Genomic DNA, 14,823 nt, shown 5'->3' with positions numbered 1-14,823 from the left:
CACCAAGATTTCCCAGGTGGTTAAGGGCAAAGTCAGGCCTTTGCTCTTCCTCCCTCTGCACTCAGGCCACTTTTCCAGATAGCCTCGCTCATCAAGGTAGTGCAGATAGCTCAAAGGGTAGGTAATCACCACATCACTTTTGTTTGGTTCAGAAAGCACAGAAGGAAAATACCTAACCTCCTGATCACCTCCCTCCTCATGCTTTTCTTAGATGGGCTTGACATCACTTGAGTATTTATGAGCTCATATGAGATGACCACGGACACGTGCGAAGTCACCAGGGGGAGGTGGCCCCCCATTAATGTTTTCTATCAATCACCCTGAAATTGAAAAATTCACATGAAGTTCCTTGCAGTGTGACCATCCATAGTGACAGGCAAGGCCATGTTAAAGTATACCGTAGGTGTGAGATGTGCATCACACCATCTGAAATATGAGAGGAGGGCATAGGAACATTCTTACATCGAAGTTAAACCAAAAGAGCTGAGCTATAAATTTCAGATTGTACAAAATCATAAAGTATAAAATGTTACTGAAATGCAGCAGTGTAAGTCTCTTTAAGTTTTTCCTCTCCCATTCAAGGAGGAGAGGAAGGCAGGACTTCCCAGGCTGCGTGCTGAGTCGGCCGACACAGCCCAGCTATCTTGTTCTGCACTGGGGCGCATTGGCTTGGAATACTGGGCGATTTTTTCTGTGCTGTTCTGACTTGCACAATATAGAGGCTGATTTAATTTGACAGCAAAGTAACACTAGGCCCCAAAATAAAATTACTGAGATGTACAACAGCGTCAAAACTCCAATTAGTTTTGTTTCCTTGAAGCCTCGAGAGGAAACGAAAAGGCTCCGTCACGATGAGCAGGCAGCGGTGAAGCGCAGAGATCACTAAATGTAACCCTCTAATTGAAAGTGCTCAGCGCACAGTATGACACAGAGAATCAGAGGGAAATAGGTGGGTTTCCCCCCTCAATGACTCATTACAGAGACGGTTCTATGAACTTTCAATACAACGTTCCTTTGCAAGAGTTGGAAAAACCAAGAGTTTCAGAGGTCTCGACAGAAAAGGCACCAGGCACCAGACAGTACATGCTTGTGTCGCTGACTCATACATAAACATTAGCCACTGAGCGACACGGAGAAATAATCAGCATTTCACCAGATCACGCATTTTGAAGTATATTTACAACTTCCGAGGAGGAGGAGAATTATTCTGACCAAACTTCAGTTTTTTAATGAATCTGAATTTTGTCTCCAGAATGAACAGAAGTAATTTGGTGCCCAATTCACCCCCTAGTTCACACCCCCACCCCCCGGTGCTTACCCCCAGTTGCTAATGAGGACATCGTTGCCTTGGCTCTGTGGGGTGAACTTGTTGGTAAACGTGGCTTCCGTGGCTAGTGCCATTTTACGGAGGAGGCAGTGAGGACTGAGGCAGAGCGTACCTGGGAGTCCAGGCACAGTCGCGTGTGCCAAGTGGTCACGGCCACCTTTGCCCTTCCTGGCACCTGTGAACACCAGCCCAGGGGGTCTGGGAAGGGTGAGGCTGAGTCAGGGGTTTGGAGTTGGTTGGGGATGACTTGGAAAGAACCCAACATGGCTTTCCCAATCGTTAGGTGCTTCATGACAAGGGCCCGGGAGTCCGCCAGCAGACGGCATTCACGGCAGCATGGCCAGTGTCCGACCGCAGACACCCTCTAGCCGGGAGCATCAGATCTCTATCACCAGCCGGTCTTCGTCGTCGCTGCTGGTGTCACTGAACTCCACTCGCGTCTGCTTCCTCATTCCTCCCAAACTCCTCTTCTTGATGGTTTTCGAAGAGGCTTCCTGGGCACCCGCAGGCTGCCCTGGTGTTGCGGGAACCACACCATCCTTCAGAGCCATTATTCCGGATTCTGGAGTTTCCTCAGTGTCCTTTCCTGCAGGAGGGCCGGGGGCCAGCACTTCCCCGCACTCTAAAGCACACCCCGGCGGGTGAGCGACTTCTTCCTGCCCCCCGGGGAGGCAGCGCACCTCGGGCCTCCCTTCCTCTTGCTGTGAACTAGCTGATCCTGGCCCTGAGGTTGGCGTGTCAGGATGAGCTTTCCCAGGTGACCTCGATGGGACCGAACCTGAAAGTCTTTGCCCCGGTGAAGGCTTCCCTGGCCTGAGTGACGGAGACAGGCCCTGGGCCAGAGCTTTGCTGTCCGGGGAGCTCTGTGTCTGAGTCTCCCCTGCAGCCTGGCCATGGCCTTGTGGCTCTGCACTGGGAGCTCCCCGGGTGCTGTGACCTCCTCCTGTCCCCAGAGAAGTACCAATGGCAGCCACAGAGGTAGCAGCGTCATGGCGGGGAGAGCTTCCTTTGGACCCAAAGGCTAAAGGCTCCTGAGCATCTGAGAAAGCGCGTGGTTTGGGACCTGCCGAGACTGGCTCCTGGGAAGGCAGCCGCTGAGTCTCAGGCATCCCCGGGTCGAGACCTTTGCCACGGGAGGGAAGGCTGTGGTCACCCATGTGCATGCGGGAGTCGGGTGGCAGGGCCAGTCCTGACCCCACTGAGGCGTTCTGAGGACAATGGTCACCGCACTCACCGGCAGAGGGAATGATATCCTGTAACGAAGTGCAAAGGGAAGCAGATGGAGGAGAAAAGGTTAATTTGGTACAAGAAACTTGTGGTCAGAAACATGGTCCTCAATGAAACATGGGCTTGAGTCCTTAATGATTCTTTACTGAGCGTGAACTTCAATATCATGTTCTCAATCGGTTTCCATTAATAACTAATTGGGGCATTAAGTTGACACAAAATCGCCTGACGAGACTGCCCTGTGTTTTTGTCTGGCTTCGTGAAAACGCAAACCTCTCCATGACCCCACCAGTCCCGAGCCCACTGAGCACCAACAAGGACAGGAGAGCCATAACCCCAGACAACGGACAGACAGAGACGGCCCGAAGTCAGAATTCCCACCTGCACGGTCCAGGTGTCTCTGTCCCTCACAGCCCTTGGCCTTGTGCTGGGAGAGCTGCCTCCTGAGGTTGGTCTCCAGGTCTTCTCCTCCTTCTCTCTGTCCCCACAACCAAGAGGTGATGCTGTGGCTGCACAAGATGACTCCCCTTGCAGACTTAGCCCTAAACGTGGGAGGCACATGTACATACACCTGAAATTATTAAATCAGCAAGTAGTAATTTCCTAGGTTACCTGTGCTCTCAAGACGAGCTCTGAGCTCATAAGCCCTCATTTCACACGGGAAAGCGAAGTCCCTTGAACCAATTCCCGCCACCAAATAAAGTATCTCCGGTTCTGCTAAGACGAGAGGAAATGGGGCAAAACCAATTCCCAAAGGCGGGAAAATCCCTAAACCTTCCATGTGGCTCTTTTGCATCAGAGTCCTCTTCCATTGGTGAATCTCAGATTGAGTTCTCTGACCACAGAGCCAAGAAAATCCCCCCTTGGCACGCACGAGTCTTCGGAGCACTGGGCAGCCACGGGAGGCTAGTCTTGTGTTGCTGTTGTTCTGCGATGGCGATGGTTTGATTGGGGGGGGGGGGGCGGGGGGAGACAAAGGTGTGACCTTCACAACATCCACAAAACAGCCTCCCCTGGAATGCAGGTCCGGGCACCACAGATCTCAGGGAAGGTAGATCCCATCTTGAGTTAAGATGAAAAGAACATTCTAGAATCGCTGTGTCCCAGAGAAAGCATTAGGCCCCATTTAAAAGTTGCTTTTATGTTGATGAAAGCGACAAACGCACAGACTTTTAAAAAAACCAAACCTTTCTACTTATTAAGAAAAACAGCAGCACCTGTCCACCCACTCCTCTTCGCCTACTGGATCCTGGCAGCGGTTCTCAACCTGTGGGTCGCGAACAATGAAAATACATCCTGCATATCAGATACTTACATTATGATTCATAACAGTAGCAAAATTACAGTCATGAAGTAGCAATGAAAATAATTTTATGGTTGGGGGTCACCACAACATGAGGAACTGTAGTAAAGGGTCGCGGCATTAGGAAGGTTGAGAACCACTGTGTCTCCTGTCCTCCACAAACACGCACAGAGCACCATTTCTTGGTTTGTTTTTGGTTGTTGCTTTTATTTCCAGTTTGGAGGATAGCCTGTGACTTCTATGAGGAATCAGGATGAGCACACCTTCTCCACAACCCTCATCACCACACAGGTATGCACAGTCCCCACCCCCTCTCTTCTCAGCAGTGAGATCACGGCTGTGGCCATCTGGCTGGAATGCTGACAGTTTCCACTGCTGTGCTCAGGAGTGCGCTGTCTGCGCCAGAGCCTCGGTGTGCTAGGAACGGCCTTAATTACCAACACGGTGTTCCCTGGAGTCAGTTTTTCTTTTGCTGAGTTTTCTATGGACTTATTACTAACATCACCCTCTAACCTCCTTCCCAATGGTCTAAGGTTTCGTTTTCTTAGAAGGATCTCTCATGAGACTTTTCTCCTTTTTTTCTTTAAGCTTTTTAAAAAAAAATTGTATTGAATGCATTGGGATAACCCTGGTTAATAAGATTATATGTTTCTAGTGTTTAATTCCCGAATGCATCATCTGTGTATTGTGTGTTCAGCACCCAAAGTCACGTGTCCTTCCATCACCATTTGTCCCCTTTACCCTCTTACACCTCCACCGCCTCCCTTTCCCTCTGGTCATCACCGTGCAGGTAGAAAGGGTCACGGGCGGCGTTCCCAGGTTGATACGGACGAACACCACTCATGAAACCTTCCGACCTGCTCCCTGGACTGCAGCTCCAGCCCCACTCGAGGCTGTGCCCCAGGCCTCCCTCCAGCCCCGTCCTTGGACCCCAGGCCCCGGCAGTCCTTTCGGTTTACTTTCTTGCTTCCCTAACCCAAAGCTCCTAGTAGCTGCATGAGAAAGGGTGAGTGAGAGGAAATGTTGAGCCCTTCCCCGGCTGCTTGTCTGGGGAGAACATTCGAACGGGTGCATTCTCCTTCTAAGCGGGCGCCGGGCTGGCTCCGTCCCGGACTGAGGAGTCTGCAGCCTCAGGGCGCGCGGTTCGGGATCCTGGGGTGAAGGCGTTTGTTGTTCTCTCTCTGAGAAGTCCTGCTTCTTCTCTGGGTGTCACCTCCATCCTGGTCTATTTTCCTTCACCGTCTGGGCACTCGGTGCAGCCTTTTGATCTGAATCACTTCAGTCTCAGAAAAATACATTGTCTTTGATTTTTCCCTTATGTTTTCTTTCCACTCTCCGTGTGAAGTTATTGGCCCTCTTGGTCTCATCCTCAATTTTTCTTATCTTTTCTATTTTCTATGCTTTGTTTTCTTTCATTTTACTTTTGGGAGAATTCCTTCGATTTTCTATTCCAACTCATACTATTTCTGCTATCATGTTTTTCATTCCTAAGAGCCCACTATTAATATTAATCATTATTCCTGCTTTGTAGCATTCTGCTATTATTTCATGGCTCCAGCATCTTCTCTTACTGGCTCTGTTAATATGAATAATGGTTGGTTGATGCTGGTGAAGTTTGTCTCTCCTTACATCCGCTCCCTTCTTTCCAAACTCCTTGTTTCTGTTGCTTTTATCTTTTTTTTCATAGTAAAGACTTTCCTGAGGGATTCAGCAATCTTCACCACCATGTTCACCAAACAGGCACATGAGCGTTGGTTGGGCTCTCCTTCCAGTGCTATCTGTCCCTGTGGGCCTCCCTGCACGGTGACTGGCCGCCCCGTGTAAGTGGCAAAGCCTGGCGTCATTCTCTTTGGGTCTCCACGGGGCCTGGTCAGCACACCAGGACGCAGCCTCCTGCTGGGAAGTGCAGCCAGGCTGCCCGCACTGGAGCTGAAACTGGGACTGAGAGTCGGGGGACCGGCAGGCAGTGTCAACCCTTTGGTTGAACCCTCTGTTTTCAATGTGGTCTCCCACTCCCAGCTCAACTGATTGTGCCCGGTGGCCCCAGCATTTTGGACCCTCTCCAGGACTGAGCCCCCAGCATTCTGCCAGGGAGAGGGTGAGGGGTGACCGTGCTGTGGGAGGGAAGAGTGGTGGAGGTTTGGGAGGTCTGCTGGGCTGTGGATTTCGGAGTTTTGAGGTGTGCCTGGCTCGCTGTCCCTGCTGAGTCCATGTCACGGGGGCCTGCTTCCTCTGTCACTTTGTCCTTGAAAGCGGTGCCTCACAGACACAGTTCCTTCCTGACTCCCGGTTGTTAGAGGAAAGTGGAACCACATGAAGGCGTTCTGTCCTCCATCTTGTACCAACAGGACCGACCTACTGCTTCTGTCTCAGGGGCTTATTGCCTGGTCCCCGGTTCGCTAATCCCGAGCAAAGCAGCTTGGAAGACTCGCGAAAAGGGCATCGGTTTGGGGCCAGACGCCGTGGCCTTTCCTTGAACACGGCTTTCACTGCGGCTCCTGTGCACGGGGTTTCCGATGGCACAGACCAGGCCCGTGGCATTTTCTCAATGCGCTTCCCCCAGTCCCTGCTGTCACACTCCATCCAGAGGAGTCAGAGAGCCAGCCCAGGCGCCCTGGCCTTTGAGCTTCTGACCTAACAGAGGAGAAACCAAGGGAGCAAACTGGAGGATGAGATCGCTTCTGGTTGACAGGGTCATGAAGGACATAAACACTGAGCCTCATGATGAGGAGGCAGGATGGAGCTGCTGAGCATGAACAGGGAGGCTATGGCGGGCGGAAGGGAGCGCCTCCCATTCCTAAATCTGTGGAAAGGTGGCACCTCCCATGGAAATGAGGGTGAGGGGGACCCCCAGGGGGGCAGACCAGGGCCTGATGGGCAGCCAGGTGGAAGGAGGGGGCTGAGTGGGGCAGGGGCTCGGGGAAGGGGGGAAGCCCAGGGGCGCAGATCTTGTGGGTGCGGGCAGGTGCTGGGAAGGGGGCTGGGTCTGTCACGGTGAAGAAGCCAGCATGGCAGCAGGATGCCACAACATTTAAGATGCAGGCAGCTCCTGTCTGGAGACTACATTTCCAGGAGAGGGGAGCAGAGCGGGAAAGCCACTTTCAAGGTCACCGGTGTGGTGGGGTCAGATGGGAAGGCTTGGATAGGGCAGAAGTCAAATAGATGAACGTGGATGATGGAGGACAGTTTCATTGCCACCCATGAAAAATCACCAAAAGATAATAATGATGATAAATGTTTCACTAGCCCCACAGCTTACCAAGCGCCTCCTCTCCTTCTAAGTGGATTAAGCCGTGTCTCCACATTGACAAAACAACCAGACAATTCATTCAATTCAATGAAGTAAAACCAATTAGTAAGAGGAAATAATCAGATTGGTCAAATGTCTCCTCGGCAGCTCGTGCGGGTTTTTCAGTCTAACGGAAAGGCCATGTGCACATTTGACCAATAATTTCTGACTCACCTGAGAGCGAGGGGGGCAAATCCATTGATTTAATTTCCTTCTGACCTACAGTCTACAGAGAAAAGTGAGTTATCTTTAATAATTGTGGGGGGGAAATGCCCAAATAATGTCACCAAAGTGTGTTAAATGAATTTGGGTTCTGGGAGCAGGACGCTAACTTGCTTTGAAAGGAATGGCCCTTTTCAGGAAGTAAAGTGCTCTGGTCACACGTTAAGGCATGTAGGTTTCTGTATCACGTAGGAACCTCTCCTTCCATCCTGAGAAATTTCGGATTCTTTCATCACCGTGCAGTCTTCAGAAACTCCAGCACTCACACAATTATGCAAATCTTATTAGAAAGCCCGTCTCTCATCACAGCTCTTTGCCTTCCTGCCCTCCCCCTGATTAAAGCTGCGTTCTTAATAATTTTCCTCAGAAATAATTGCCCAACCATGTTTAGAGAGGCAGAGATCGCTTAAAGCATCATAGCACACTTAAATTTAGCATCTTGAAAAGGCTTATAAGAAACTGTACAACAATTAGAAAGAAAACGGAGTAAAGCAACAACAAGGCAAAGCTTCCAACATGGCGTAGACATCTCTCAAGGCCAATCTGCTCCCAGCTGTCCAATCCTTAGGCCTGATTGAAATGCTAATAGACACATTACTCTAACATCATTATCTGAAAACTAGAGGCCTGGTGCACAAAATTTGTGCACTTGGGGGGGGGAAGTCCCTCAGCCTGGACTGCACCCTCTTGCAGTCTGGGACCCCTCGCTCCTCACCACCCACCTGCTCGCTGCTCCTTAGCACTACCATGGAAGCAGGAGGAGCTCCCGCCACCACCGTCACTGCACTCACCAGCCATGAGCTTGGCTTCTGGCGGAGCGACGATCCCCTGTGGGAGCACACTGACCACCAGGGGGCAGCTTCTGCACTGAACATCAGCCCCCTGGTGGTCAGTGTGCATCATAGCAACCTATCGTTCTGGTCATTCCACCTTAACGGACACTTAGGCTTTTATTATATAGACTAGAGGCCTGGTGCACAAATTCGTGCACGGGTGGGGTCCCTCGGCCTGGCCAGCGATCATATGGGCCAGAGGGGAGGGGAGAGACTGGGGGAGGTTAGCCGGCTGCAGCAGGTTGGCTGTGGGAGTGCACTGATCACCAGGGGGCAGCTCCTGAGTTGAGCGTCTGCCCCCTGGTGGTCAATGCGCATCACAGCGACCAGTCAACTGTCATTTGGTTGCTTAGGCTTTTATATATCTTGATGGAAGTAATTGGATACAGTTCTTTCGGTTGCCCCAATACACCAAGAACTCCATTGACTGGGAGTCCAAAAGACTGTGTTATAAGGAAGGGATAAAAATGAGCCTACCACGTCGGCCTTCAATTCAAGGGTACACCTAAAAGACGGAACGGACATCATCGAGAACCACAGGAAGGCTGGCTGAGTGGAAATTCTACAACTAGGAGGAAAGAGAATATCATACCCAGACTCAGAGGAGGTGCAGTGCTGAAGTGAAATACTCAGGTGCGGAGTGCACGCGGAGCGGGCTGGCGGCGGAGGGCGCGGTTGTTGTTTTCAATCGGGAGGGAGTTTCAGACTCTGAGCTCCAGATCCGGGCGAGTCTCTAGGGACCCAGACTCAAACGGGAGAAGCGGGACTGTCTGGCTTCGGTCGGAACTTGAAGGCAGCTTTCTCTCTGAGATTTGCAGTGGTTGCTGGGACTCTGTGAGGCAGAGCCCCTAGGGACGGAACTGAGAGCAGCCATAACTGCTCGCTCCGGCCCACCCTGTAGATCCCTGGGGACCCGCCTCGCCCAAGCCCTGCGCAGAGCCATTTGCCGGATAGCCTCAGGAAAACGCTAGATTAGCACCGCCCTAGAGATCCAGCACAGAAGCTCTCCCACTGCAGACACAGCGGACTCTCATAGCCAGTTAGCCTGGAGGTCAAATCACCCCCCGGTATTGCCGAAAGACATCAAGGCTTAACTACAACAAGACTTCGAACAAAGACCACTAGGGGGTGCACCAAGAAAAGATAAAAAAAAATGCGGAGACAAAGAAACAGGACGCAAATGTCAGAAATGGAAGATATAGAGCTCAAAACCACATTTTTAAGGTCTCTCAAGAACTGTCTAGAAGCTGCTGATAAACTTAGTAAGGCCCTCGAAAAGACTGGTGAGACCGCCGATAAATGTAGTGAGATCCTCAAGAAATCTAATGAGACCCTTGATATTGTGATAAAGACCCAACTAGAAATTAAGCATACACTGACTGAAATAAAGAATATTGTACAGACACCCAACAGCAGACCAGAGGAGCGCAAGAATCAAGTCAAAGATTCGAAATGCGAAGAAGCAAAATGAAAAAAGCAACTGGAAAAGCAAAATGAAAAAAGAATCCGAAAATACGAAGATAGTGTAAGGAGCCTCTGGGACAGCTTCAAGCGTACCAACATCAGAATTATAGGGGTGCCAGAAGATGAGAGAGAGCAAGATATTGAAAACCTATTTGAAGAAATAATGACAGAAAACTTCCCCCACCTGGTGAAAGAAATAGACTTACAGGTCCAGGAAGCGCAGAGAACCCCAAACAAAAGGAATCCAAAGAGGACCACACCAAGACACATCATAATTAAAATGCCAAGAGCAAAAGACAAAGAGAAAATCCTAAAAGCAGCAAGAGAAAGAAACTCAGTTACCTACAAGGGAATACCCATACGACTGTCAGCTGATTTCTCAACAGAAACTTTGCAGGCCAGAAGGGAGTGGCAAGAAATATTCAAAGTGATGAATACCAAGAACCTACAACCAAGATTACTTTATCCAGCAAAGCTATCATTCAGAACTGAAGGTCAGATAAAGAGCTTCACAGATAAGGAAAAGCTAAAGGAGTTCATCACCACCAAACCAGTATTATATGAAATGCCGAAAGGTATCCTTTAAGAAGAGGAAGAAGAAAAAGGTAAAGATACAAATTATGAACAACAAACATGCATCTATCAACAAGTGAATCTAAGAATCAAGTGAACAAATAATCTGGTGATCATAATAGAATCAGGGACATAGAAAGGGAATGGACTGACTATTCTTGGGGGGGAAAGGGGTGTGGGAGATGCGGGAAGAGACTGGACAAAAATCGTGCACCTATGGATGAGGACAGTGGGTGTGGAGTGAGGGCGGAGGGTGGGGCAGGAACTGGGAGGAGGGGAGTTATGGGGGGGAAAAGAGGAACAAATGTAATAATCTGAACAATAAAGATTTAATTAAAAAAAAAAAAAGCAAGCTCTAAGCATAAATAATAATGCAACGTAATCTCCTATTAACTGATCTCAGATGAAATGGTTTCGCAGTGTCCCTGACATTGGATGCACAGGGTGCTGGCAAATATAATTTGCAATTATTTAAGGAAAGCTGAGCAGAACTCTCAAAGTCACCATTGCATGGGCAGTGACTTCCTCATTTACTCGAAAGTTTGTTAGGCCCATTTTTTTGAATCCATATTTTTGGAGCCCATATTACTGTACCTAAGTATATCTTGAGTCCATGTTTATGGAGTATTGAGCACGGCCAATATTCTGTGCTAAGAATGGTGCTGAGGGCAGGCGATGGATGTGTCCAGGGGCAAATGGGACAGACACCCTCATGGAAATTATAGTCAAATGGGGGAGAAATCCAGTCCTCACATAATTACACAAAAATGTCACCAAGCGTGCCTGGCCTTGTCTCAGTGAGTGGAGTGTCGTCCTGTGCACTGAGAGGTTGATTCCCAGTGGGGGGCATGCAGGATGCTGCCAATCAATTGTTCTGCTCTCCCATCTCTCTCTCTCAATAAAAATCTATTTTTAAATTTTTTTTCCACCAAGCAAATGCAATAAATGCTATGAAAAAGCAAAGTGTGCTATGAGATGGTGACACAAGGCCCTGGCCCCACCTATATGATGGACATGCGTAAAATCACACATTCTGACATTGTCCCTGTTTGGGCTGCTTTTCTCTCTAATAAGTTAATATAATTAATTCATGTAATTATTCAAGCAATATATATTCTTAAGTCTCTGTTGCATCTAGACATTGCACTAAACTGTTTTGGAAGTAAATTTGTTTCTTCAATCCTATTACAATTTTTGTTCACAAAGTTCCTATGGGGGGAAATATTTGGCCGAAAAGGATGGAGGAGACCCTTCATTCCTCTCTGGCAGGGGCCAGGGGTCCTCCATTCCAACCAGAGAATGAACTGAAGTCAGTGGGTGGCCTCGGCAGAGGGGGCTGGAGAAAGGACCAGAAAACCCGTGTATCCAGTGCAGCTCCGGTTCTCGGCCCTGCCCTACTGCAATCTTCTGAAAGTTTGCCTCCAAGCTATCACAGACGCACAGATCTTTTATTTCAGAAACTGCTTTTCTTAGTGGTTTTCATCTCTTTTCTATTTCTTTGAGGAAAGGCAGCCGGACAAGAAGCCTTCCCACACAGGAGTACTCCACTAACCACAGGGAGGGTGAACTGGAGCTTCAAACCTTGCTTTAAGTTAAAGCCATTATTGTGTTCAGACAACAGGAGTGTGACTTTAGCACATGGAGCAGACACAGGACGATGGGCTCTTGGGAGGAAAAAAGAAGAGAGCAGAGGAAACACCGTGGGAGAGGGCGAGGCCGCGGCCGCACCCCGCCCGCTGCCTCCTGCACCAGTATCTGAAGCTTCCGCTGCTAAATGAAACCTGTATGTGGGCTCTTCCTGGGGAGTAATTGATAGACTCGCAACAGTGTCTCATCTTTCCTCAAGGTTTACACCTGAAAATGAAGGAGAAATTATTCTGTTTCGGCAATTTCAGCGCACGATGACTCAACTAATAGCTTTAGGGAAAGAATTAATACTTCTCTATTAATTCTAATGAGTGCAGATGTCGGGGAGCCATGAGCTCCCGTCAGAGGAGAGAGAAGGACGAGGGGGAGAAGCCGGAGAGACCCCTCCGCACCCCCTGCCCAGGAGTCTGGTGAGAACAGGGGGGCAGAGCGGAGCTCCCCGAAGCCCCATCGAAACACAAAGAAAACCCTGGAGGAAACGGTGGGCAAGGCAGCGCCCACCTTTATTCGGGCTCCACTCCCGCCACCTGGAGAGCCTCGGCCTGGAAGCCGCCTGGAGCGTCGCCACTGCCTGTTCCCAAGATGAGAGGGTTTTGATCACTCTCCTCCCAGAGATTTCCCCGCCCTCAGTGACTGACCACCTACCTGTTTATACTTGGGCCTGGCTACATACAAGGTCTATGAGGGAGAAAAGAGTTGTAGGTTACCACAGACGGTATGACCTATTTGTGTAAAAAAATAAAATAAGAAAGTGTCTGTTCACACCTGTCTGCCCACGTGGACAGCTGTGAGGCACATCAGCCTCTCCCTGGCCGCCTGGCCCGGCGCTGGGGTTGCCACGTGGCCTGGATAGGCCGACGTTGCCGCAAGCACGGTGCTGCCGTAAAGGTTTGAAAGAGAAATGAGAGATAAACAATGCCATGGGCTCTAACGTAACGAGGCAGAGCTCCAGGCGCCGGGGCAGCTGCGCAGCGGTGCCGTCCGTCCGGGGAGAACGTGCTCCTGGGAGGGCAGTCATTTCTGTGACAAAAGTTTAGTTTCTCAGGAAGAGAAAAGTTGACTCACAAAAGCAAGAGGAAAATGTATTTTTCCATCTTTAACCAAAGCTAAAGTATTTCTGCACCATCCTAATTTTTTTTCTTGAGATTTTGCCTCTTCCGAGTAATCATGTCCCATCTCTTTTCTCAGAAACCACTTTTCTCCGTGGTTCGCGCTCCTCCATTTCCCTAATGAAAGGCAATCAGTTCGAGAACACTCCACTTACCATTTTCCCCAAAAACACACTGAGTGGGAGAGCATGCTTAAAACCTTTTGGTAAGTTGAAACTCTAATCATGCTCTGACAATAAGAGCATGCCCTAAAAAAGGAGGACAAATTGTGGGGAAGCAGGAAAACTACAGAAAACACACACACACACACACACACACACACACAAAAAAAAAAATAAAAAAAAAACACACACACACAAAAAATGGCTCATGTCATTTGAATTATTTAGTGCCAAAATTGAATCAAGAGAACTTACTTTATGGATCATTACTTTCAAACTTTCTCAACTCTAAATGAAAATTATAGCGAGAAGAAGTTCAGGCTTTGGAATATAATTGATGTGTTTAAGCAATTGCCTCATCATTTCTCAAGATTTACATCCTAGAGAAGGAGGTGTTATCCTGTTCCAGCGATTCTGTAAGCAATATTACTTAACTAATGGCTTTAGGAGAAGCAGCTCTCCCATTAATTCTGACAGGAAAACTGCGAGCGGAGCCATTACCGCGAGGCAGAGGCGTGGAGGGCGTTGGTGGCGGAGGGGACCCTGGAGTTCAGGCTGCCGCTCCGTGCGGAAGGCATCACGGTGATGTGTGACAGAGCAGAGGGCGGGAGAAGCACCCAGCCCACCTGTCCCAGTTCACGTGTGACAGACGAGCAGTTTAAAGGCTCAGAAGAAAGGAAAAAACTCCCATCTCCTTAATCTCAGAGCATCACATCAACACCCTCACGTGGTATTTACCTCGTCAACATGATGGGGTTAACCTTTTGTCTCAGAAAGTACCTGTCAGAAGTTCTGCTCAGCTTGCCACGTCTTCACTGGCTGCTTCCATCGCGTGATCCCCAGGGGTCTTCCCTGAGCTATGCTGGGGGACGAGGGGGGGGGGGTAACGGGGGGGGGGGGGCTCCAGGTAACATATTTCAGTCACTTGAAAGTTGAGTTATGTACAGAACTTAAAAGGAGGGGTGCTGGAGAGAAAGGAAGTAAAGGAGACCGGGAGGGAGAAGAGAGGGGGCCGCGCTCGCCCTGGAATTAAACGTGGGCTTATTGGTGACGAGCAGCTCAGCTCTACCTCGCTGATGGTGTGTACATGGCGCTGAAGAGACAGAAATTAGGACATAATTGCACAGTGATTAGCATTGTGGTAAATGCCACCGTGGAGAGGAGCTGTGACTCACACCTCAGGTAAGCTGGCTCGAGAGTCGGATGTGACCTGCCTGAGCAATCCCTAAATGTCACCTCCAGAGCCAGCGGAGGAGGATGACTCAGAAGCCCCGCCTGCTCTTCGGAGAAAAGGTAGCTGAACGAGCCCTCAGAGGGACAGCAAATGGCACTGATGAGAGTCTAACTACATAACAGAGCATTGCTCCCTCCTGGCGCAATTTCTGGAAGTTTGTCTCTTCTGAGTAATCATGGTTTATGTCAAAAATGACTTTCTTCCTGGTACCTCATGTCTTTTCTACTTCTTTGATGAAAGGCAATCAATCTGAGATTTTCCTCCCAGAGATTTCTTTTTCCCTGAAAAACATTTCGTGGAAAGCCGTGTTTAAAAATCAATCCTTCGCTTAAGTTTTCGCCCAGACCATGTACCTAAAGTTTAGAGGGCAGAGCAGGCAATGAGGTAAAGGGGAAAGAAATACAGTTATTGAAAATGCCATTTCCAACCCACAA

General features: G+C 49.3%; 1 protein-coding gene across 1 annotated transcript in view; it reads right to left on the bottom strand.

Annotated features, from left to right (window-relative positions):
• Positions 1 to 1,331: 1,331 nt before the first annotated feature.
• The window catches only part of ZNF831 (zinc finger protein 831), a 59,929-nt gene continuing 46,437 nt past the window's right edge, over positions 1,332 to 14,823 (bottom strand). The window contains exons 4-5 of the mRNA XM_036320982.1: positions 2,936 to 3,096; positions 1,332 to 2,580 (exon numbers count right to left, since the gene is read on the bottom strand). Coding sequence (XP_036176875.1) covers positions 1,705 to 2,580; positions 2,936 to 3,096 — 1,037 coding nt within the window. The 3' untranslated portion in view covers positions 1,332 to 1,704. The remainder of the gene's footprint in view (positions 2,581 to 2,935; positions 3,097 to 14,823) is intronic.

This window comes from Myotis myotis, unplaced genomic scaffold, assembly GCF_014108235.1.
Source record: "Myotis myotis isolate mMyoMyo1 unplaced genomic scaffold, mMyoMyo1.p scaffold_m19_p_9, whole genome shotgun sequence".
Classification (NCBI taxonomy): Eukaryota; Metazoa; Chordata; class Mammalia; order Chiroptera; family Vespertilionidae; genus Myotis; species Myotis myotis.
Note: the sequence above shows the minus strand (reverse complement) of the source record. Positions and strands in the feature narration are given on the sequence as shown.